The following is a 26,873-nucleotide window of genomic DNA, read 5'->3' as shown; positions in this document are numbered from 1 at the left end:
ATCCATTTATTTATCAATTTATAAAATAATAAAAGCGCATTGCAAAGTATTGCATTACTTTTGATTTCTAACAATCCCATTAGGAGTTCTATCCCAAATTAAATTGCATTTAGCAATAACAGGTTATCTATCTGGTGGCCAAAGGAATTCAGATGTGGAGATCCTGGGCCATGTTCTTGACAATTTAAACCTCATTACTTGAACTATAAAAGGAGTTCCCAGAAAGAGTCTTCCCTGCACACAGAAATACAGACCAACTTTTTAATAATCACAACAACCACAGCCATAATATAGAGAACGGAAAACATGGAAACCATTAGTATTACTTTGCCAACTTGGTATAGGGGTAAGAAAAATCAGCCAACCATTTTATTCATAAAGTGTCTTCGCACTGCAGTCTTGAATGCTTCTAGTTCCTTCAGATGGTCATTATTTTCAGAGAAGGCAAGAAATAAGGTGTCCACATCAGCCTCATCTGTGCCAGGAATGGAACTTGTACTGACCTTCAGTGTGTATCTTCCAAACAAAATCCATGAGCATCTGCTGTCCAGTAAATATCTTCATTGAACGGAGAAGGGAACAACCAGAAGCTGCCCCGCTAATCATCCACCTCAGCGCATCAAGGCTTGTCTGTTGCACTGGTGAACTATTCTGCTGAGCTGCTGTTGACTTATTAGAGCCAATGTAACTGAGAGAATGTCTTTAGACACAGTGGATAGTGTAACAATGTTTTCCCTATCAGCATCCACCAATTGATATCTGCCACATAACATTTTGACCGTAACAGCATCTCAGATTTTTAATAAACTCAATTTGTGATTTATGAGCAGGACAAACGTACAAACTGTGGCACCAGTATCCTTGGCTGCTAAAAGATCTCCACAGCAGCCACTCAGTTTGGGCACATTAATGACCTGGATGCCCCCAAGTCAGATTTAGGTTGTGTTAGAAATCAGGGTTGTTCATATATGGTTGTGCGAACAAAATTGTGACGCGAATAATGCTGTGTTTACATGATGGTATTAGAACTGGAGACAAAAAGTCTCTTCAGACTAGTATTAGAATAACTAGATAGACGCTTAGAACCTGCTTATGTTTTGGTTCCCTGCGACGTTATAGCATTCTGCGGTGTGACGGTCATATAGAATCTCGTTTCCAAGCTAACTATCTGCTGTCGTCAAGTTAGGACTTCAACTTTTTTTATGTATCTCTAATTGGACCAACTGAGGCTCAATGCCTACGTTTCTTCTATTATTACTAATAACCATGATATAATGCTAAGGTAGGAATTGGAGTTAGCTTAACAAAACTGCTTGTGAAGATAATTAAAAGTTAATTAGTACAGAAAGACATAGACTAAAGGGAATTTAGGGGAGTTAAGGTATCCATCTTAGGATTGAGCAGTTTGTTAAATGAAAGTGAGACAACGACCAGCTGAAGTGAGACAGCTCTGGCTTGGGCCTCATGACTGAAAGGGTACAAGGCCAGGCCCAGTATCAATTGTACCAGAGAGGATAGGGACCAGGTAGATAAGACACGAATTCCAAAGGAAGAACCTTTGGAAACTGGCTGAGATCATGATACCCCTGTCAGGGAGGGCTTTCATCCAAAAATTGAGACAAAGAACTCAACACCCCATTGGGCACTGAGGTTTATGGATAACTTCTGTGGGTTAAATGGTCTCGTCAATAATTTGGCCTTAGGCCCACCCCTAAAAAGAGAATAAAAGTAACACCCTAAGGGTTTGCCCACACAGACGGTGGAGGGGAGAGCCGAGCAGAAGTTGGGTTGGTCGAACGCTCTTTCGAGAGTGATCCCATGCTCACCAACTCGGAGTTTTTAGACGAGAGGAAGAGAGGCCGCAAGCCAGAGAACTGTTCACACACGCCAGCCGTCTGTCCGATCGGGACCGGTATCAGCTGCTTGTCACGGTTGTATGTTTTTGCTGTGTAACTAGCATGTTATAATCCATCTTAAACTCTGATTAAACACAATGGCCTAGAAATTCGGTTGTGGGTCCGCCAGGGCTTTAGCGCCCGAAATTTTGCGCCGGCGTTAATGCCGCTGCGCCCGACGAAAATTCGGTTGCCCCGGGCCCAGACGGCGGCGGGCGCTAATGGAGGGTTTTTGCACCTCACTATGGGCGTTCAGTGCAGTTTTGAGGCGCTAATCCCCCGCTGCGGCACCCGAGGCGGTGCGGCAGGCTGGGGTACTGCAGGCCTCCTCCTTCTGTTAAGGAGGAGCTGCCTGCAGCCGACCGCTGGCCGGTCGATTCGCCCGACAAATGAGCCCGGCACCTCGGGGAAGAGCCGGGCTCGCGGGCCACACACATCAGTGCCGCGGGGGGGTGGTGGAGGAGTCCGGGGAGGGAGGTGCGGGCAGGCGGCCGCCGGGAAAGCGGCCGGCCGCCGCTCCACCTTTATGTGCCGGCGCAAAGGAGTGTAACATCCCTTTCAACAATCGTTGGTTGCGGCTGCCACGGGCGAGGCGGCCGCAACTGAATTTGGGCTTGGGGCCGGGTTACCATGGCAACCGGGACGCTGCGCACACCGATGACGTCATCGGTGCCGGCGCAGCGCTACCGGCTAACGCCGATGGTAGGGCCCAACGCAATTTCGTTACCAGCTATAATTCCGGCGCAAGACCCTCTAACGCCTCTAATTGGGCGCTAACCCCACCGAATTTCTAGGCCAATATACCCACCATATTGGTTTGCAGTCGATCCTGCTTATTTGAAAGACTAGAGATAAGCTACGAATTGGCCTAATCTCTACATGATAATACTAACAGTGTTACGAATTCCATTTCTCCCAGCTCACTTGCCACAGCAAATCACTCGGATTGAGCAGCAAGTGTGTCGCAAGCCATATGACTATCAATAGATGGGTTTTGGTGGCATCAAGCAAGGTTCATCAATGAAGTATCTGCCAGCCACTGATGAGCAGGTAACATGTGATTCAAATTGGTAATAAAGTCAACTTGGGACGTTGGTGTTATCTACAATCTATTCAGTAATAAAATTGCGGAAGCGACTCATCCAACTTGTGCTTCCTCACAGCATGCCAGCATTTGTCCATGTTTTTGACAATTTTTTGTATACACCCTTCTGTCTAATATTGGCTCTTAGTATTATGTCATTGATGCCACATGTTCTGGATACAATTTAGGTCTGGACCCTAAAGGAGCTCACCTCGTCTTTCCTTCAGTGAGCTTCTCCTCCTTTGGCAATGTGTAGAATCATAAATTAAATATGAAATGACTAAATATCAGAGAAGAAGAAAAAATAATTAGAAGCAGCCAACACGGATTTCAGAAAGGATAATCGTGCTTGACAAACCTGATGAGTTCTTTGAGGAAGTGACAGATATGGTGGCTGGGGGGATGCAATGTACTTGGAATTTCAGAGAGCCTTTAACAAGGTACCACAGGAGACGAGTGGAGAAGATTTAAGGGTGTGGAATTAGGGGAAGGGTAGCAAATTGAATCACAGCTGGTTAGAAGGGAGGAAACAGAGTAGGAGTTAAATGCAATTTCTCAGAGTGGTTGGAAACAGGTAGAGTAGTCCCACGGTGTCCTGTTCTGGGACCACTTCTGTTCACGGTGTACATCAATGATCTGGAGATAGGATTGATGGAATAGTTTCCAAATTTGCAGATGATACTAAAATAGAAGGCATAGTAAATAATTCTGAGGATCAAAGGAAGCGGGAAGAGGATACTGATAGGACAGCACGGTGGCATAGTGGTTAGCACTGTTGCCTCACAGCGCCAGGGACCCGGGTTCGAATCCGGCCTCGGGTGACTGTCTGTGTGGAGTTTGCACATTCTCCCCGTGTTTGCGTGGGTTTCCTCCGGGTGCTCCGGTTTCCTCCCACAGTCCAAAGATGTGCGGGTTAGGTTGATTGGCTATGATAAATTGACCCTTAGTGTTAGGGGGATTAAATACATGGGGTTACGGGGATAGGGTGGGATATGTGTTGGTGTAGGGGTTACGGGGATCGGGTGGGATATGTGTCGGTGCAGGCTCGATGGGCCGAAATGGCCTCTATCTGCACTGTGGGGTTTCTGTGATTTCTGTGAAGACAGTGGAATGGGTAAAAAGGTGGCAGATGAAATCCAATATCAGTAAATGTGAGTTAGTACATTTTGGTTTAAAAAAGTAATAATTATTCTTTGAATGGGGGAAGGTTGGGTGATGTGAAAGAGCAAATGGATTTGGGAATTCAGGTTCACAACATATTAAAGCAGCACCTCAAATGGTTAAGGTCATAAAAAAAGCTAATGGAATACTGGGTTTTATAGCAGGAGGTATAGAATATAAGTCACGATATCATGGTGAATCTATATAAAACCGTAATAAAACCACAGCTGGAGTGGGTTTTTTGGGGCTCCATATTATAGGAAGGATATTGAGACCAGTTGACTAATTAAGATAGAACCCAACAGTTTGCAAAATTTAGCTCATATTGTTACATGAGTTTAAATCCTATTTTCTGGTAAGTATAGTCTTACCATCGGTTGCAAAAAAGTAACCTAACATTTGTGCATATACCCTTTAGTAACCTTTCATGGTGTCAGCTGTGGCTCAGTGGTAGCATTCTCGCACCTGCGTCAGAAGCTTGTGGATTCAAATCCCACTCCATAGATTTGAGCATATAATCTAGGTTGACTGAGTGAGTGCTGAACTGTCGGAGGTGCTATCTTTCGGATGAGAGGTTAAACCGAAGCCCCGTCTGCCCTCTCAGGTGGACGTAAAAGATCCCATGGAACTATTTGTAGAAAAGTAAGGGCGTTCTCCCCCGTGTCCTGGCCAATATCACTTAAACAGATTATCCGGGCATTATCACATATGATGTTTGCAAATTGGCTGCTTTGTTTCCTAGATTACAACAGTGACTGCACTTCCGCTTGCCGGGAGCAAGCGGAAGCCAAGCGCAAACAGCGGAAGGAGCACACGTCAACCCAAGCACCCCATCCACCCGCCCCTTCAACCTCCGTCTGCCCCACCTGTAACAGAGACTGTAGGTCACGCATTGGACTCATCAGTCACCTACAAACTCATTTTTAGTGTAGAAGCAAGTCATCCTCGGTTCCGAGGGACTGCCTAAGAAGAGAAGACACTTCAAAAATACTTCATTGGCTGTAAAGCCCCAAGTCCAATACCCGTTCACCCATCACCCCAGTGCTCGCTGACCTACATCGGCTCCTGGTTAAGCAACGCCTCGATTTTAAAATTCTCATCCTTTTGTTCAAATCCCTCCATGGCCTCGCCCCTCCCCATCTCTGTAACCTCCTCCAGCCCTACAACCCTCTGAGATCTCTGCGCTCCTCCAATTCTCGCCTCTTGAGCATCCCCGATTTTAATCGCTCCACCATTGGCTGCCGCGCCTTCAGCTGCCTGGGCCCTAAGCTCTGGAATTCCCTCCTCCCTTTCCTCCATTAATGACGCTCCTTAAAACCTACTTCTTTGATCAAGCTTTTTTGGTCATCTGCCCGACTATCTCTTTATGTGGCTCAGTGTCAAATTTTGTTTGATAACGCTCCTGTGAAGCGCCTTGGGAACTTTTACTACATTAAAGGCGCTATATAAATACAAGTTGCTGCTGTATTGCACTTTGGGATGTCCTGAAGTCGTGAAAGGTGCTATATAAATGCAAGTTCTTTCTTTCTTTCAAGAGTCAAAATCTTTTACACAAGACATATAAAAGTTCAATCTCCCCTCCCCCAACATCAACCTTCTCCTCAAGAGAGCAGGAACACATCTGTAAGCACATCCACAGATCCATCAATGTCACTGCTTGTTTGACTCAACGTGCAATCTTTAGACACTTCCGATATAAAATTGTGTGGCAAATCTGCATTCGGGATATTTATGTCCATTATCAGCACAAATTGTCCTTTAAGCACATTGTAGGAATGTAACCAGATTACAGTTAAGTCACTCTTATCACTACATTCGCAGCACACAGATAGTTCCTATCACATGAATATTTTACCCAGAGGAGGTGTTAAAATAAAAGCAATCTGCAGATGTATGCAATAAACATCATAGAAAGAAAACAGGCAAAATTCAATATTACAAAGCTTCCAAATTAACTGATTAAAGCACTAAAATTAAACACTAATGATTTAAAAACTCAAATTTATAGTAAAAATAAACTGCTATATGGTGCAGGCTGTTCCTTTGAATATTCATGTTCTCAGCTGCTCACTGGGACATACGGTAGTACGTAACAGAAAGATTCTACGCTACCAGTCTGCTATCAGCTAATGTTAATTTGAAATGTTGAATACTAAAAAAATTATGTACATATATTTGGTTGCTATCTGCTAATAACTGCAATACAATTTATCACACAAGTATAACACAGTGTACATTTTGCCACACAGTATTTCTGTTTGATACTTGTTAGACATTTTTTTTTAAACTGTTCCTTCATTATTGTTAGACTATACAAGTGGGGTTTAATGCAATTTTTTTACACTGTGCCATTTAAACATCCTATTTATTGACCACATATTCTGTAATATTACCAATGGTGCGCCAAGCGTCTCTTACTCACTGATGATATGAAGTTACTCACTTACTTCCTAGCACCCATGTTTTTCCTTTTCCTTGCTTCGTTCCTCTTGCACATGCATCTGTCTTTCTTTAGCTCTTTCTCTCTCATTCACTGATCTGTTTAGCTTTACTAACATTCTTTCCTCCCACTGCTCTACAGCTTGTTTCAACCATAACAAACTGACTTCCGTTGACACTGACCTCTAATGGATTGCAGCACCAATGGTGTCTTAGCAATTGTTCCATCTCATAAGAACGTAAGAAATAGGAGCAGGAGTAGGCCATTCGGCCCCTCGAGCCTGCTCCGCCATTCAATAAGATCATGGCTGATCTGATCTTGGCCTCAACTCCACTTTTCTGCCTGTTCCCCATAACCCTTGACTTTCCTGTAGTTCAAAAATCTCTCTAGCTCAGCCTTGAATATATTCAATGACTCAGCCTCCACAGCTCTCTGGGGTAGAGAATTCCAAAGATTCACGACCCTCTGAGAGAAGAAATTACTCCTCATCTCCGTCTTAAATGGGTAACCCCTTAATTCTGAAACTTTGTCCCCTAGTTCTAGATTCCCCCACGAGGGGAAAACATCCTCTTGGCATCTACCCTGTCAAGCCCCCTCAGAATCTTATATGTTTCAATAAGATCACCTCTCATTCGTCTAAACTCCAATGAGTATAGACCCAACCTACTCAACCTTTCCTCATAAGACAACCCCTTCATCCCAGGAATCAACCTAGTGAACCTTCTCTGAACTGCCTCCAATGCAAGTATATCCCCCCAGGATATAAGGAGACTGAAACTGTACGCAGTACTTTAGGTGTGGTCTTTTATACTCCATCCCCCTTGCAATAAAGGCCAACATTCCATTTGCCTTCCTAATTACTTGCTGTACCTGCATGCTAACTTTTTGTGTTTCATGTACGAGGGCACCCAGATCCCTCTGTACCGCAGCATTCTGTCGTCTTTCTCCATTTAAATAATATTTTGCTTTTCTATTCTACCTACCAAAGTGGATAACCTCACATTTTCCCACATTATACTCCATCTGCCAAATGTTTGCCCACTCACTTAACCTAGCTATATCCCTTTGCAGACTCATTGTGGCCTCCTCACAACTTGCTTTCCCACCTATCTTTGTATCATCAGCAAATTTGGCTATATTACACTCGGTCCCTTCATCCAAGTCATTAATATAGATTGTAAGTAGTTGAGGCCCCAGCACTGATCCCTGTGGCATCCCACTAGTTACAGTTTGCCAACTTCAAAATGACCCATTTATCCCGACTCTGTTTTCTGTTAGTTAGCCAATCCTCTATCCATGCTAATATATTACCCCAACACCATGAGCCGTTATCTTGTGCAGTAACCTTTTATGTGGCACCTTATCAAATGCCTTTTGGAAATCCAAATACACTACATCTACTGGTTCCCCTTTATCCACCCTGCTCTTTACATCCTCAAAGAACTCTAATAAATTTGTCAAACACGATTTCCCTTTCATAAAACCATGTTGCCTCTGCTTGATTGTATTATGATTTTCTAAATGTCCTGCTACTACTTCCTTAATAATGGATTCCAGCATTTTCCCAATGACAGATGTTAAGCTAACTGGCCTATCGTTTCCTGCTTTCTGTCTCCCTCCTTTCTTGAATAGGGGTGTTACATTTGCGGTTTTCCAACCCACTGGGATCTTTCCAGAGTCTCCAAGCAATATGAGATACCATATTTTTTTTAATGGAAAAAAAGCACTTAAAACAATTTTGTTTAAATGAAGACACAATAATATCTGCATTACAGTTTGTGCTTTTAACCCAACACTTCTCGCATGTTTATGGCTAGATTACAGGTTCCGTAGTCTCAGCCAATTGTGGCAAATCACTTACTGAAGAATATATGGGATTGCCACCATGTTCTCTGGTCAACTCAGAAGGTGGAAAAGTACACTAGTGGTACACTGCATACAAGATAAATCTATTGGTCTAGAGTTTTTTTTTAATGATAAAATAATATACAGAAGCAAAAAGATTGGCAAGATAGTAACAGTACAATAATTAAACTTACACTGTATTTAAACCAGGTTGACTGTTTAAAACAAGATAATGTCTGGAGTTGTTATAGCTCCTCTTAGGTTCTTAAAACATATTATTAGATGATACATATGCAAGATTATTTATTTGGATTTTCTATTGCCACCCTACATGAAGGAAGACTGGCTGAACAGAAGACTGAAGATACTGAGGAGTGATTATAAGGGTGTTGCTTCCTTTGAAGTTCAATCATATTTCTTGAATATGACATATCCAGCTCCTTGGTTACTTTAATGCAACAATTATGTTTTACCCCATGACAATGATGCCAATCCTCAATTGCACCTTACAATGGAGCAGCAATTGCCTAACAATCAAAAAACACAGCATGCAGTAGTTAATTCAAAATTGCTGAACCACCATCAAGAAATTACTGCTTCACCTGTCAACCTGTAGACATTAATACTTTGTATACCTGTTGCCAGAGCCATCAAAGTACATTTATCTTTACAGATTTCTGAACAAAAGGCATTTGTCCCTTTCTGCACAGATATTCTTAGGTTTCTTAGGCTTAGATATTCCTCTGTGACCGGGGTTTCTCCTTCAAGTGCGTTGGGGAAGGATTCCTGCCCACAAGTGTGACCCTGTTCCAAGCTCCGAGAATTTCTAGGGTCAAACTGACTTACATATTTATGGCAGGCTCCCAGCACTGTGGGTGCTTTCTCTTGGGAAATCACCTCTAGGGGGGATATAGCATGGCCTGTAGTGCCAGCCGGGGAAAAAAACTTTTTCAATTTATTTTACATCGCCCTCATTGCCTAGTGCAATCAATCGCACAGTGATTGATTGCATTTGGCAAGATAACCATTCATTTTGAACTCTCTCCACTCCCTACATCCTTAGTAACACAAACATTGCTACGGTGCTAATGATAGAAATAGAACACTGAAAGCAAAAAATCCAAGTGTCTTTAGACATCAGAAAGCTGACACAATGCCTCCCTGCCACAATTCCCACTCCTGTCCACTCAAAACTACCTGAAAACCAGCATAAATTCAGAGGAAAATTTGGTCCAGTCACCTACTTTCCATTTTTGAAACTTAATGGAGAGAGCAGCCTCCATCCTAAGACAGAAATTCATCTTTTCAGTGCACCATGATATAAACAAAATAAACATTACAACAGTGATCAATTAGTGAATGATCAGTTCACTTGTACCTGTCACCTAGGGCTACTCAATAATTTAATTTATATCATCCACCATCTCTAGCTTACCAAAAAAAGAATGCCTTGAACAGGGTAGGTTAGTTTTTTAATGATATATGTACAGCAGCAAGCCCTACAATACTGGACATGATGCCAGTAGAATGTGTCTGCAAAGAAACATTTCATGGAAGAGCTCTAAGAAGAAGACAGTGTTGGACTCGGTGCACATTGTTAGGTGAATATTGAGAGAAAAGTTGCTCAACAAAAAGAGATCTAAACACACCAGGTTGTGTGCAAAAGCAGATGTCATCGGCAGTGTGTCTCTAAGGTCATTGGTGGAAGTATACAATTAAGAGAATGAGTAGACTTTGTTTTTGCAGGCTGATATTCCATAGTGGCAAAAATTAATAGCCATTCATTGTATCCTTTATATGTAATGATTAATTTACAGAAATCAGGTATGTCTGTGTTTTTTAAACTTAGAATATGTTTTCACGTGTTAATTTGTATTGCATACAGGTTAGTATTGTACATTTGCGGCTGTCTGTGTGGAGTTTGCACATTCTCCCCGTGTTTGCGTGGGTTTTCTCCGGGTGCTCCGGTTTCCTCCCACAGTCCAAAGATGTGCGGGTTAGGTTGATTGGCTATGATAAATTGACCCTTAAGTGTTAGGGGGATTAAATACGTGGGGTTACAGGGATAGGGTGGGATATGTGTTGGTGCAGGGGTTACGGGGATCGGGTGGGATATGTGTCGGTGCAGGCTCGATGGGCCGAAATGGCCTCTATCTGCACTGTGGGGTTTCTGTGATTCTGTGAATTATTGCAACATGGTTATCATAACTGGACTGAAGACTTGCAGGTTTGGTGTCTTGCTGGACTGAAGATTATATATGTACCAACTGCAGCACTTGTAGCCAAATTTACCCAGATTTCACTGTATATACCCTTTGTAGCTACACATTTTAAAAAGATTATACTTGGGTTAATATATAGTCTTAACTTATACAGCAAGCTTGTTGATAGACTTCGGTACCTGACTCTGAGTAGGTTCCACATTTTAAGTTTTTAGCATACTACAGTGGTCAGTGTTCATTTATTTGGATGGTTTATAGGTTAGTAGAATCTGATGGTAATTTTAAATACTGATACATGCTGGTGTACAATGAGATCAGACTTCAGCCTCAACTGTTAAAATAGCGCTAATAATGTTATTGCAAATAAAACAATGGGATATTTATATTGCATATAGTTTTTTTTAGTCTGAGCAGCTGACATTAAATATTACAAACACACCACAGATTATAAGGAAATAAGGTTTTATTTACAAAATTCGTTTTTTGTTCAAGGTCATTTCACCCAAGTTCAGCATTCCAGTGTGAAGAAAACCTGGGGGATAATCCTAGCCAAAATCTTCATTAGCTAACACAGCAGGGGCTCCTCTGATGTCTTGTTTGTGTAGTCCAATTGCTGTCAAGTATTGCAGCGTTAGCATTGCATTATATGTACAGTAGATCACGTAAACTTCTACTTCAGTATAACACCAGTAGGCATTCGGATTATGTACGTTTAGAATACTTTTATTGGTTCGCTATTCAAACCGACGGTCAGAAACTTTGTAAATACCCACTGTAAATCCCTAAAGGTGACACGGAGACACTGATAGCCTGTTAAATGCATGACATGTCACATCCCTGATCGGAAATACAAACACTTTTCAACTCGATGTTTCACCCTCAATCTTGCGTTAGATTTTGCAACAGAATAAATCACACTCACTCTGCCGCTACATATTAATTAGATTATTCGTTTTGCACGACTAAACCTCTGAGCAAAATGCCTACATATTTAGATCGTATCGATGCATGTATAAAAATGCAACGACCCTTCTGGTTTGCCAGTATATGTTCTGTAAAAATTAACCGCACCGACTCATGCGGAGCAAAAGAGCCCAGGCATTAAATAGATGGGTTTGCTACAACTGGTTTTGCAAGACAGATGTTTACAGCAAAGCGAGGCAACTGCATTGCTTATGAACTGAGCAAATGATCAGCAGCAGCACGGTGACTGTATGTGTGTGTGTGTCTGCAGCAGGGAACATGCTCATTAGAGCAACCCCGAGCACCAAACCTTAGCGCTGTCCATCTGACACAGCCCAGATAAGCCACGCGCATTCCCTGACAGGCACCACAAACGGCAACGGAACAACAGCATTCCGCTAACTCTTGCACTAACCTCGCAGTGTGTGGGGGGGGAGGTAAAAAAAAAACATCAATACTAACTCCTCGCCATTGACTTCAATCTAATCAAACACATTCACACTTATTGTCACATTAATCCGTACTGGGAGAGAAAGGTTCTTTAACGGGCGGCACTTCATTTTGCCCCCTTTTATCATATTAATAATTTTCTCCTCCAAGAAATGCATCAAGACAGTAAAAGCTTTTCCATTTACCGAGAGAATAATTTAATAGAAAGACACCGCAAACAGCATGCAGTTGGTGTCAGCGCATCAATAAGTGCAGTGCAAGGTTAATACCCATTGATTCAAATGCGGCTAAAATAAATCCACGCGAGTGTGTGTCTCTCACTGTCCTTAACACGGGGAGAGGGAGGTGGGGAGAATATAATTATTTAATGTAAGGGAGAGGGGGAAAGAGGGGAAATAAAAATAATAATGGGGTACTTACAGTTCGTAAGAACTGAATTTCGTCTTCTCCTTCTCCCACCTCAGCCATGACTGCAGCGGGAGGGTGAAGTGGGCTCGGGGAGAAGGCGAGCGCTGCGGGCTGCTGCGTGTCCCCTGGATTACGGGCTCTTTATCACAGGAGCGCTGCAAATCCACCGCTCTCCGACCGCGCCGCTCCGCTCAGGCAGGGATTGTGCGTGCACGAGTCTGGGGGGCGCGCACGTGCATGTGGTTGGCTGGAGTGGGAGCGCGCGCACACGTGCATGTGGTTGGCTGGACTGGGGTGCGCGTGCATGTGGTTGGTTGGACTGGGGTGCGCGTGCAGGTGGTCGGTTGTGGTTTGTGCGCGTGCACGTGGTTGGCTGGTGTGGGAGCGCGCGTGCGTGTGGTTGGTTGGACTGGGAGAGCGCGCCGCGCGCCCCCTCTGATTATTATTTTTTCCTCTCTCTGCCTTTTGAACTTACTTTGTCGCAAGCAACAACACAACAACAACAACAAAAACCACCCCAGAAACGGGTGGAAATACAGCGCCGCTGAGCATGGAGAAAGAAAAAATGACTTGTGAGGAAGAGATGCAGCACTGGTAGATGCATCTCCTTAAATTATCAGTGAGATAAAATGCCATCGTTGTCTCATCATTTGCATTAATTCTAAAAAAAAATGACCCCTTTTTTTTTATCTCCACCTGAAATAAATTGTAATGGGGAGAAAATTATGACATGAGCCTATAACGTCAGAGTTGTTAATTTACTCTAATTCACTTTTCTTAGTCAGATGATTAAATCCCAAACCAAAGTGGGGGAAAAAACCTTGTATTTGTACCTCGCCTTTAACGTAGTAAAACGTCCCAAAACTTCACAGGAGCTTTTATCAAACAAAAATTTGACACCGAGCCGCATATAAAGAGATATTAGGACAGGTGAACAAGAGCTTGGTCAAAGAGGTAGGTTTGAAGGAGAGTTTTAAAAAAGTAGAGAGGCGGAGAGGTTCAGGGAGGGAATTCTTCCCTAATTAGAGCTTAGGGCCCAGGCAACTGAAGGCACGGCCGCCAATGGTGGGACGATTAAAATCGGGGATGCGCAAAAGGCTAGAATTGGAGGTGAGCAGAGGTCTCGGAAGGTTGCAGGGCTGGAGGAGATTAAAAGGAGTTCCATCTCATAGTCTTGAGGTTAACAAAACACTGTCTTCTAATCCCACCAGTGATATCACACTCCTACAGACCAATCACAGCTGCACTGATGATTATCATAAAAGGATGAGATTGCACCCAAAACTACCTGGTCATCCCAGCGAGATAATGGGCCAGAATTTGCTGTCAGAATAACGGCAAGGCTAATGGCATTCGCCTTTATATATAGGTAAATGGTACAGTAACATAAGGCGATAAGCAGATGCGCAGTTAAATGCGAGTATCCAAAAGTTGCGGTCCGAGTTGCCGTTAGCTTCTTAAATGGCATCTTGCTGCCTGCCTCACCATTGACATGTATTGAATGTTGAGAAGTTGCTGTATTTGCATGTTAGATACAAACTAAAGCCGCCAAAGATATTTAGGACTAGTAATTACAAGTGTAGGTACCCTTTTAACGACATGTTGAGTGTTAATAACTGCCAACCAACTTCTCTGCCACCAAAAAATAACCTTTATAAATGTGGAGTTTTGAATTGTTTTAAGAGATTTTTAAATGTCAAATTTTAAATTAAAAATGTTTTATTCCCACTTGTTTCTCTCTCTCTCTTAATCCAATCTTTCTTTCCCTCTCTTTATTTCCCTTTCTGTACCTGATTAGATATTTGATTCACCCCCTTTAATTCACCTTCCTTCTCAGTCCTTCTGCTGTTTATTTCCCATCTCATTGTTTAAGGAGAGACCCTGTTGGTTGCCCTGTTCGCTCAGGTACCAGATGCCCTCTTTCCCTCACTGCGCAGTTATCAGTTCACACTTTCAGCAACTTATTAGGCAAAAAAAATTGAGCTGAAGGGTGTAGGGGCAAGTCTGACTAGCGGCAGATGCCGTGAGATGCTCTGCACCAGCACAATCTGGCCCATGATTGGCTGATGATGGTGGTCAATGACTTCCTGAAAGGGAGAGTAGGAGGAAAACAAAGGCCATATATTTTTTTTTAATTGAAAGCATAGATAAAATGTTGCTTATTCATTCGGAAGTGATAATCATTACTGCTCATTTACAAGAAGTTTTTTGTACCTTTAAAAAATTTGTTAAAATAAAGTGTTGAAAGAATAAACATTGATAACACACATCGCACCAAGGAGAGCCACTTCGTCATCAGACTGCTTAGCAAAATGCCTTTATTGTAAATAAATCAACTAAATGGCTAAGAAGATCAAGGATTTTACTCAAGGGATTTCATGCTTCCAAAACAGGAAGGAAGCTACTCCCCATTCTAGACCTACATTGCCTCAACATGTTGCTAGAGAATAAAATGTTTGTCTCTCTGGGCATCCTTACCAGGGTTTTGGTGCTGGGTGTTCATTAGATCGAAACTCTTAAAAAAATGAAGCCATGCAATTTCCTCCTGGGTTGGCTGTGGAAAATTGCATTTTTAAATCATAATCATTGTTTGAGTCTTTTTTTAAAGCGGAATGTGGTCCTCTCATTAAAAATTTCAACAATTTTATTGCTTTTTACAATAATGCACAATCATTATATGATCATGACACATTAATGTCAATGATAACATTGCAAAATTATAATTCTGCTTGCAACCTCCAAAGTGACATAGAAGGAAAACTGTAAAAATTTGAATTTTTGGCTACTGTCGATCCCCATTAACAAAAAACTAAGTTAAACAACCACCTCCTGGGTGCTTAGGAAGAGTTCTTCAATCCCAACAGTTTTATAAACAGTTTTATAAACATGTCAGAGGGTTCTTCAGTTCCCTCAGCAACGCCAGGTACTCCAGCTAGTTGTAAATAAATCAACTAAATGGCTAAGAAGATCAAGGATTTTACTCAAGGGATTTCATGCTTCCTAAACAGGTAGGAAGCTACTCCCCCATTCTAGACCTACATTGCCTCAACATGTTGCTAGAGAATAAAATGTTTGCCTCTCTGGGCATCCTTACCAGGGTTTTGGTGCTGGGTGTTCATTAGATCAGTGAAATGTAATCTTTCCAGGTCTCTGCTTATACATAAGCTACCCTCGATGTATATTTTTATAATGGACTTATCCTTCCTCAAGAAAACTTGAAAAATGTAAAATAAAACTTTACCTATAAATTAGAGATGCCTACTTCCTTATTCTCATTCATAAGAATCATAAAATTCCTAAGGATTTGTGTCAGTAATCTAACACTATGTCTAGCCAGTTTACCATATTCATGAGTGTTTATGTTCAAGCATTGCTGAGACAAGCTTTTTGTAAGCAGTCTCACAAGCCACAGTTTGTGGTGGCAAGATGCAGCAAGTGCAGCTCGTTGGAACATCAGGCTAGTCTTGTGTACCTCCTAGTGGCTGGCTGAAAAGTGGTGTGAGCAACTGGGAACAGCTCACACCTGCCAGCTCTCTTAGTTAGGGAACGGTGCATGAGGCTCGAGGACGTCAAAAGGTATGGGGAGAAGCACAATGAGGCAGAAAAGGCACCGTTATCATGGGTGCACGGGTTCAAGGTTCAAGCCTTTCTGCTACCGAGTTCCTGATGTCGGCCATGGTGCGCACATTGCGTGGAAGGGGGGAGGCTGGGCATCTTACTCTGGAGGCAGGGCATCTTACTCTGGAGGCAGCAAGAAACACAAAGGACAGGCTGCTATTACAACTGTCCTGATTAAGAGCAGTGTGGTGTAATTTGACAATCCATCTCTCTCAGCTACAAAGGCTCAGGGGAAGCTCAGTAGCTGAAACAAATGAAGAAAAAGCTGTGGCATAAAAAGGTGGCAAAAAATGCACATATTTAAAATGGGTTCTTATTGAATTGCAAATAGAACAGGACAATTACCAAACAACTAAGAGGTTAGATAATGCTTTTATGTGTTTTCAACATCCTACCTGAAAGTACAGGATTTTCTGCAAAATATCTGGGATAATGCAACAGTTACCATAAAGGAAATTAATTGGCATGCCTGCAGCCAGCTTAATTATAATAGTTTTACATTAGGGGAGCAATTCCAAAGATCAAGTTAGGTGAGTCTGTTACTTTTGTTACCAAATAAAGTTACAAAATAATAAAAATGTAACTTCAGCAAGAAAGAAAGAACTTGCATTTGTATAGCATGTTGCGCAGGACATCCAGTGTGCTTTGCAGCGAACAAATTACTTTTCAGTCACTGTTATGTCGATAAATATAGCAGCCAATTTGTCTACAGCAAGGTCCCACAAACAACGGTGAGATGAATGACCAATTAATCTGTTCTGATGAACTCCCTGCTGTTCATTGAAAACATGCCATGGGATTTTTAATATCTACCTGTACAGGCACATGAGGCCTTGGTGTAACATCTCATCCAAAGAAACAGCATCTCAAACGATTAAGCACCGTCTCTGTGCTACACTGAATTGTCGGTATAGATTGTGTGCTCAAGTCTTGGAGTGGGGCAGAGGCAATAGTGGTACCACTGAGCCAAGCTGAGAACATAATTTGGCCCAGAAATTCGGGTCGGAGGCTTCCCGCGGGTGTAAGCCCCCGACCTGCACTTACATAGCGCGCCTGCCATTGTGTTGTGGGCCTGCGTGGGATTCCGATCCTGGGCCTCCTCCAGCTGCCGGCGCGCAGTGCTCGCATATCCCAGGGGTGCAGTTAGTTCGAAGCGTCCCCTGGGATCACGTGGGCCATGGAGAGCCAATCGTAGCAGGGAATCTCTATTCATAGATTTGACAGGAAGACCTGTCAAATCTATGAATAGAGATCGGCCCCAAAACCTAACTAAAACTTCAAATAAATTTTTTTTTTTTAAATCACATTTTTAAAATAACTATAAATTACATAAAATAACTATTTTAAACAATTTAAATTTTTGAAAAAATTAATTACAGTTTTTAACAGGGCTAAAAATAAACTTACCTTTCTTTAAAATATTTAAAAATAATAAACCTGTGGAAAAAATGTTTTAATTTTACTTAATTCACCACTTACCTTGTTAAAAGCAGGCCTTGCGACTGCTTTTTAAACGCACAGCTGCTAGAGACTTACCCTCCCGGAGAAACCTGTAAACAAAACAGAAGTTCCAGGCATAGGCGCTGCCTCTCTGGCGCACGCGTTTGACCTGTGAACCCCTTCCTTCAAGGGAATGGAAGTTCCGGTTTCCAGCGCATGCGCAGTGCATGCACGAAACCGGCACTTTCGTTCGCCCTACGTGTGAGTACACAGCGCGTACTCACCCGTGGGGACCCGAATTTCTGGCCTAATGTTGTATACTACTGCCTTTCTGCGGTTGAGTCTGCACCTAAGGTTTTGCCTTCTTCTACCATCATGCTTGTCAACTCAATCCTTTCCAAGTTGGCCTTCCAATAGACATTTTTACCACGTTGCTCTTCAGATCTCCATTTTCTCCTTCAGCTATGCTTACCAAAAATGCTTTCCCACACTTGGTTCTGCAGCACAGATACCCAACACGCAGGCCAAATCTGAACCACAGAGATTTTGTACCACTTTCCCCAAAACCTTCAGGAGGTTTGTAAAATACTGACTCAACCTGTTCCATGGAAAACTGAGTCAGCCCAGTTAGGCCATTTGTTACAAAAGCAATCTCATTGTTCTTTGTCAGTTTAAGCCGCACTCCACAGTGTGAGTGAGTGCTTCTCCCATAGGAACATAATTCTGTGAGTAATTGAATTATGTTTTCTAAACAAAAAATACAATAGAAGCTTACCCACAGTGCTCAGCCAGGCTGAACCTGCAATATTCAAGAACGGGCATTAACAGCTAATTTTTGAGGCAGAGATATAAAAGAATCACAGAGAATCCAAAAAGAAAAAGTCAAACATAGATCAAAAGAAAGGAACCTCAGAGACAGGTGTGATGGCTTGGAGATCTGTCTTGTTTCATTTCATAAAAGACTCTATTTTTAAATATTTATTTAAATAACTATATCCCCAGCATCAAAGCTCTGACCACGCTTGATCAGCTCCGATGGACGGGCCACATCGTCCGCATGCCCGATACGAGACTCCCAAAACAATCGCTCTATTCGGAGCTCCGACACGGCAAGAGAGCCCCAGGTGGGCAGAGGGAACGCTTCAAGGATACCCTCAAAGCTTCCTTGAAAAAGTGCAACATCCCCACCGACACCTGGGAATCCCTGGCCCAAGACCGCACAAAGTGGAGGAGAAGCATCCGGGAAGGTGCTGAACACCTCGAGTCTCTTCGCCGGGAGCAAGCGGAAGCCAACCACAAACAGCGGAAGGAGTGCACGTCAACCCAAGCACCCCACCCACCTGCCCCCTTTAACCACCGTCTGCCCCACCTGTGACAGAGACTGTATGTCCCGCATTGGACTCATCAGTCACCTGAGAACTCATTTTTAGTGTGGAAACAAGTCATCCTCGGTTCCAAGGGACTGCCGAAGAAGAAGAATCGGCTAGAAATTTGATTGCGCAGCACCAATTTCTTGGGCGAAAAACGGGCGCTGCTGGGCCCAAAATGGCGTGCAGCACACTTTCAGTACGGCCCGTTGCCGGTCCAGGCTTGCCCCACTCGACTGCTTTCCGCCCCCACCCTTCCTGGATGTGGTAAAGGTGATTCATTTAATGGCAAACATAATAATTGTGTTCCATTCATTTCTCACGCAAGTGTCAACCCACTTTCTAATAAGGTTTTCTACCTCGACTGCTCCTACGAGGTGCTCCCCTAGTGGCTTCAGTCATGTTGGTAGAAGGATGCTGTTGCTCATGTGGAGATGCTTGTTGTGATCATTTGATTGCAACGCTGAATAAACACTGGTTGGTCAGTTGGAATATACACATTCCCTAGCTCAGAGCTTTGCAAATGGGGTGTTTTCTGATGTCTTTAATTGCCTCTGAGGAAATTGTACGTATGGGAGGCAGAGGCTTTCTCATCTTAATTGTTCATAAGTTGCTACCAAAGTCAGGTTGTTTGCAGTTGTCTAATCTGGCACTGACTCGGTTAAAGGACAAAAGATGAGCAAGTAGCCTTTTTACATTCTATCGGTCCAGAAAGATGTAATTGTTTAAAAACTTGATTACCAGGCACTGGGAAGGAAACTCCCAACTGACCAAAATTTGTTTGAGTTTGATGGCCTACCAGAGGGTCTGAGTCCTGTTGCAACAGGCATTTCAGACAATGCGCCTGGATTTGATGCTTGGCAGATCCATGCTCGGAGCCTGCCTGGCAGAAAGATAAGACCTGGTGCCTTTTCCCAGTCATTAGTTCCCTTCTTCACTGTACTGCCACTTGGACAGAGGACTCTATAAGGTTGTCTCGTGTAAAAGCATTCCATCAGGAATTAAAGTTGATTCATGTGCTGCCGAGAACTGCTAAATTATTCAAAGTTTTACTGTTTTGAAAGAGATACTGGGAAGTTGCATGTGGTATTTATTATCTACTGAAATCTACAATGTTTGCTCTTCGCTTTAATTTCATTTCTTAATAAATCTGATTCGTAGTTTATAACCTGAGATATAAAGTCTGTCAGAGTATTATTTATCCATCTATCAAAGAAATCGGAGAGCATAACTAGAGATTTACTGGAATGGTTCCAGGGGTGAGGGATTACAGTGTAAAGGAAAAGCCATATTTCAGAAAGATACACCATCCTATGAACAGAATTCTGATTTTATTAAAACATGACATACTGGGTTTAAAAATCTAAAAAGCCTCAATGACACAAGCTGTGAATACAGGCTTCTGAGATAAGATGAAGTGTTAACACAAAAGTTGTAAACACCACACAAGCTTTTGAAATGGGAATTGATTGTTAATACTGAGACAAAGGCCCTATTGAAGAAGCAAAGGCTTGCTTCCAAGGAGTCTGCAGTTTGGAATAAACACAATAGCTATACCCAGTTTAAAGTGTTAAAAACTAACACATCGAACAGAAACACAGAACATTAAAGAGCCATGTGCCTTTGATAAATAAGGCATCAAATGAAAGACAGGAAACATAAGTTTGTAATACAACCAATTGAAGTAGCTAAGAAATGCATGGAACACCCTGGTTGAAGTGGTTTTGATTTACATATTGTAAAAGATACCTACAGAAGACTTTGTAGATATGACTTCAATAGATGACACCAAGCAATCACATTATGTTTGTATTGAAAATGAAAGAGTTAGGAGACACAATGTCTGATTATAACCAGTTAAGCCAATATTAAGAATTGAATGAAGACCTTTGTAAGAATGGCATCAAAGAGATAAATCTGTAATAACCATTTTATATGATAAGTTTTGAAACACCTATACAGCAGATAGGATTCTGAAAGTTAACAGCTGAATTGACAATAGAGTAGAAAGAAGTCAGCAGAGAATGACTAGAGATAATTAGCTTACATCAGTAGAAAACTTCAAAGGGTAAACCACTAAAAAAGAATATAAAATATGGAGCTTTCAGATAGTCAGAAGTCGCTGGAAGGGGCAAGCGATTCTCAACTTCAGAGGCAGGCTCTGTAAGTTTTTAACTCTTTGAGTCTCGGGGATCAAGAGGTACTCTTATTTGATTTTGGTGGATATCCTGGATTATAAATAATAAGAAATGTATAAATGTAACGAAGTTAAGATTTAAGAATAAGGATCTCTGAGAATAAGAAATGTAAGCTATTTGTATTTTGAACTGTTAAAGTCATGATTGACTCACCAGCTGTTAACTGCAAGCCAGTTCTTTAATAAATCTATATATTTTTAGAATTGTCTCAAATAGTATTTCTGTATCAAACTCGCGAACTCAATTTCTGTACAGTCTTTTGTGAGGAGTTGCAGAATTCTGGGGGGGGGTTTCCAGACCCTCATAATATCTGGATGGTTACAGTCTTGTTAAACTTATTAAAAGTGCTATCTGGAAGATGGTAACATCTTCAAGTCGTTCCTTTCCTTTAGAGAGAGATAGCCTGGACCTTTAGACCCAATTAAGCATCTTATAGAATTCGGCTATCTCTAACTTCAGTTGAAGGCGAACGTCTGGGGAATACGCCTGATCTGGGGTAGCCCAAAAAGAGCTAGGACTAGTAATTATCCCCTCAACAGTTACGTGGATAGACTGGAGAAACTGGGGTTGTTCTCCTTAGAGCAGAGAAGGCTAAGAGGAGATTTGTTGGAGGTGTTTAAAATCATGGTTCAGGTAGAGTAAAATCATGAAGGGTTTAGGTAGAGTAAATAAAGAGAAAGTGTTTCCAATGGCTGAAGGGCTGGTAATGAGAGGGCACAGATTTAAGGTGATTGGCAAAAGAACCAGAGGCGACATGAGGAAAACCTTTTTTACACAACGAGTGGTCAGGATTTGGAATGCACTGCCTGATAGGGTGGTGGATACAGATTCAGTTGTAGCCTTCAAAAGGGAATTGGATAAATACTTGAAGGAGAAAAATTTGCAGGGATGTGGGGAAACAGCGGGGGAGTGGGACTAACTGGATTGCTCTTCGAAAGCGTCGGCGCAGTCTCGATGGGCTGAATGGCAGCCTTCTGTGCTGTACTATTCTGTGATTGTATGATTCAGTGAGTTTATCAGCAGCATAAGGGATTTATTGTTCTACCCAATGCTACCTTCCAGATTACTTCATATACAAGGGCCATTACTTGATCACTGGGCCGCAATCGCTTCATTCCCACACAAGTACAATGACCTCCTGACCAATGTTCCCTCTAAGCTGCGCTTTGTTCTGCGCGGCCTGTTTCTTTCAATGCGCGGTCCCTTTAAATTTCTGCGCATGCGCGGTCTTTACAATGTAAAAGCCGGTGAGCGGCCTGGGCGGGACCTTGCAGATTACTGCACGGCTGTGCGCGCAGCTCAGTGGGAAGAGTGCTCCTGAACGGTGTTCCCTTTAAGCTGCGCAGCCACGCAGAGCCCCGGAGCTCCCGAGCAGCCGGCTCACCGGCTTTTAAATGGGAAAAACCGCGCAGGCGCGATATTTTGAATGGGCCGCACAGCCGCTGAAAGGGGTCGCACCCCCAAAAAATTAAAGGGAACTTTGCTCCTGACCCCACCAATTTCAGCAGGGTCATAGAATCTTACAGCACAGAAGGGGGCCATATGGCCCGTCGTGCCTGTGCCGGCTCTTTGAAAGAGCTGTCCAATTTAGTCCCAGCTTTTTCCCCCATAACCCTGTGAATTAGCCCTCTTCAAGTACATGTCCAATTGCCTTTTGAAAGTTCCTATGAAATCTGAAGTCCCTCATCCCTGGTATCATCCTGGTAAACCTCCTCTGCACCCTTTCCAAGGCCTTGACATCCTTCCTAAAGTGTGGCGCCCAGAATTGTACACAATACTCCAGCTGAGGCCTAACTAGAGATTTATAAAGATTTAACATGACTTCCTTGTTTTTATATGCAATGCCCTTATTTACAAGGCCAAGTATCCCATACGCTTTCTTAACCGCCTTAACAACTTGCCCCGCCACCTTCAAAGGTTTGTGAATATGCACCCCCAGGTTCCTCTGCTCTTGCACCCCCTTCAAAATAGAACCATTTAGATTGTACTGCCTCTCCATGTTGTTTCTCCCAAGTGCATCACTTCACACTTATCCGCATTAAATTGCATCTGCCGTGTGTCTGCCCATTTCAGCAGTCTGTCTATGTCCTCCTGAAGTCTGCTACTATCCTGCTCACTATTTACTACATTGCCAAATTTCGTATCATCCGCAAACTTTGAAATTGTACTCCCTATACCCAAGTCGAGGTAATTTACATATAACAAGAAAAGCAATGGTCCTAATAATGACCCCTGGGGGACCCCACTGCATACTTCTCTCTAGTAAGAAAAACATCCGTTCACCACTACTCTTTGCCTCCTATCCCTTCACCAATTATGTACCCAAGTTACCACCGTCCCTTTAATATCATGTGCTTTTATTTTCCGAATAAGTCTGTTGTGTGGTACTTTATCAAGGGGGAGAAATTCAGTATCGTCCCATTTGGGGCGCTAACTTTTGAAAGCTGTGAAACTTAGCGCCAGGCACTAATGATGCCCATTTTTTTCAAAATTCGTTGTTTACGCTCCAGGAAGGAAGTGGAGCGCGAAAGGAGGCAGGCGGGGCGGTAGCTGTGCAGCACTGCACAATGATCCGAGGCTTCTTCCCTCCGTTATAGGGAAGGGCCATCGCTGCAGGCTTCATATTGGGACCAGTTAGCCGGTCCCCGACGGCAGCCGCGATCCGGCCCGATCAGCCCCATGCGCTCCAGCAGAGCGCCGGGCTGATTGATCGCGGCCCAGGAGTAATCGAACAAAATCACCTGAAGGGTTGTTAAAATTTTTCTCCTACCCGCGCCAGCATCCCCTTTTATTTGTGCCTCCGAAGCTCCCGGCCTCCCGAACAACGCCTCCTGCAGCTGTCGGTGTTGTCTCCCCGGCGATGCTACAGGGGGCGGAACCGAAGTTTGGGTCCGGGGTGCTACCAGGGTAATGCGCATGGCAATGATGTCACGATCTCCGGGCGCAGGAGATTGTGGCGCTAGTCGTTACCACTGCCACAAACCTCCACGTCAATTTCACGAGTGTCGTTACTATCGCCACACCCGGTCGCAAAGCCGGTAGTGCCCGGGAGGCGCTAAGGTACCGAATTTCTCCCCCCAGATGTCTTTTGAATGTCCATATATACAACATCTACTGAACGACCTTCATCAACCCACTCTGTTACTTAATCAAAGAACTCAATCAGGTTAGGCAGACACAATTTGCCCAAATCTGTGCTGGCTGTCCCTTATTAACCCATGCCGTTATTAACCCATGCTTCTCCAAGTGAAAATTAATTTTGTCCTTGAAAAAAATCATCTCATTTACATCATTAAATATGAAAATTGTGCCATAGGACTGGAGAGCAGCCAATGTAAAACCTTTCTTCAAGAAAAGAGAGAAGGATAAACTTGGTAACAAAAGACAAGTTAGTCTAATGTGATTTGTGGGCAAATTCTTGGAATCTATAATTGAAAATAAAATTAGTGAGAATTTAGAAATACATAGATTAATCAAACACAGCCAGCGTGGATTTGTTAAAGGCAAGCTATTTTTGACAATAGTAAGAGTGAAGAGGTGACTGATTGGATAGATAAAGATAATGCAGTAAATGCAGTGTATATGGATTTTAAGATGGTGTTCAATAAGGTTTCTCACAAGAGACAAGGTGAACTGCAGCCACTCATCAAGGCTCCTTCGACTGCACCTCCCAAACCTACGACCTCCACCAACTAAAAGCCAACAAGGGCAGCAGGTGAATGGGAACACCACCACCTGCAAGTTCCCCTCCAAGTCACACACCATCCTGACTTGGACATATATCGCCGTTCCTTCATCATCGCTGAGACTCCCTACCTAATAGCACTGTGGGAGTACCTTCACCACACGGACTGCAACGGTTCAAGAAGGCGGCTCACCACCACCTTCTCAAATGCAATTTTAATTCAGACCACAGAAGACCCCTTCTCTGACTGACATAAGCAACTATAGTTTTGTTTAAAGTAGTAAACATTAACGTACTGGTGATGAACAGCAGTCAATCTTCATACTGAGAATTGTTCAGCCAGAACCATGTAAATTAAAGCCATTACTGATAGTAATGATTGGGAGTCAGATTCTTCATAAGACTGAGAGGCTGTGGGTTTTAGTTATAAATTTATAATCGGTGATGGGTTAATTTATTTATGAACAGAGCAATTATTTAAAGTTCATTAATTATTTATGTCCCTGGCATTTTGAGCAATAAGTTACACAGTAAGAATGATATGACTTTGTTAAAACTTAGCACTATCACACTGTGGATATATTTTCATTATATCATTAGTGCTTTTTTCTCTTTTCGGGAAGAATGGGGCATATGCTAAAAACATATAAAATGAACAGTGAAAGAAATCCTGAAGGTACCAATAACAAGCAAAACAATGGCATAGCACTGCACTGCAGAGTGTTAGGATTCAGGTTTATGCTTGCAATTTCCCTTACAGTGATTATAGTGTCAGCCTTGTTAGTTGCTGATTCAAGTCTGACTCCAGAAACTTGAACACATAATCCAGGCTAAAACTTCAGTGCAGTATTGAGGAAGGACTGCTCTGTCGGAGATGCCGTTCCTCTGATGAGACATTAAACCGAGGCCCCTGGCGGACTAAAAAGATCCCATGGCTCTATTCAAAGAAAGGGCAGGGGAGTTCCCACCCACTGTTCCAGCCAATATTTATCCCTCAACCAACATTACTAAAACAGATTATCTGGTCATGTATCTCATTACTATTTATGGAACCTTGCTGTGTCCAAATTGGCTGTCGTGTTTCCTACATCACTACAGTGATTACACTTCAAAAGTACTGTCTGTAAAGCGCTTTGGGACATCCTGAGTTTGTGAAAGGTTCTGTATAAATGCAAGTTCTTTCTTTACCAACATTGGGAGATGTGCAGAATGGAAGCTGTTATAAATCTCATCATCGTACAGAACTACTCATGAAATAATGCTGGATGGCCAGCTGGTGGCGCCGTCCAAGGAGTATAAATACTCGGGCGTGGGCCCAGCTTGCCCGGGGACATTTTGTAAGACAGGAACTAGTGAAGTACAACTAGACCTCCATGTTCAGAAACAAGCTGATTACAGCCTTGCTTTATACTCAAACCAAGTGCGTAGTGAGTTTTATTACGTCAGAAGCTATGTGCTTCCCTAAAGGGAAAGAAGGAAAGTCTGGAGGATAAAATAACTAACATGAAAATCTCTGTCCTCTCTATAAAGTATATTCACAGGGACACTTGCCTCACTAGTGCCTAATTCTGTCAGAGAGTTGTAATGGTCTCCTCCTTTAGGCCTAGAACCAGCATCAACCATTCTTCAAGTTCAGCATCCACTGTGTGATTTTCTTTGTCTGATAATGATCTCCATTTCTCTTCAAATGGTAAGATTCTCCAGTTATTTTCTCCACTCCTTACAATGGCAGACAAAACTCCACCTGTTCCTAAGAATGGCGCTGTTAGTGTTTCAGAATTACCAGTCAACTCTAGTCAGAAATTTAACAATCCATGTTAATTAATTGATTTAGTCGTCATAATTTGTTCTCTGCATTATTCAACTCAAATTGAATTAAGCATTCTTCACCTTATAACATGTCAAGAATATGTTGCCTGTCAACATAATCTTCTTGCTCTCATTATTTGTAACATTTATTCATCCTTGGTCTCTTTTCCCCTACCCACCACCCGACCCCCACTCCACCTCTCCCCGTCCCACCTCCCCAAGCTGACAACTCTATTTTTCCTCCTTCCCTGTTCACAAGTATCTTGTACCTCTAAGAAGCCAGCTAAG

General features: G+C 42.7%; 1 protein-coding gene across 1 annotated transcript in view; it reads right to left on the bottom strand.

Annotated features, from left to right (window-relative positions):
- Positions 1-12,729, bottom strand: part of ryr2a (ryanodine receptor 2a (cardiac)) — a 957,985-nt gene extending 945,256 nt beyond the window's left edge. Inside the window, exon 1 of the mRNA XM_085980259.1 lies at positions 12,481-12,729. Coding sequence (XP_085836385.1) covers positions 12,481-12,528 — 48 coding nt within the window. The 5' untranslated portion in view covers positions 12,529-12,729. The remainder of the gene's footprint in view (positions 1-12,480) is intronic.
- Between the last annotated feature and the right edge of the window lie 14,144 nt (positions 12,730-26,873).

Source organism: Somniosus microcephalus, chromosome 3 (genome assembly GCF_052327205.1).
Source record: "Somniosus microcephalus isolate GS21.2 chromosome 3, FLI_Smic_1.0, whole genome shotgun sequence".
Lineage (NCBI taxonomy): Eukaryota > Metazoa > Chordata > Chondrichthyes > Squaliformes > Somniosidae > Somniosus > Somniosus microcephalus.
Note: the sequence above shows the minus strand (reverse complement) of the source record. Positions and strands in the feature narration are given on the sequence as shown.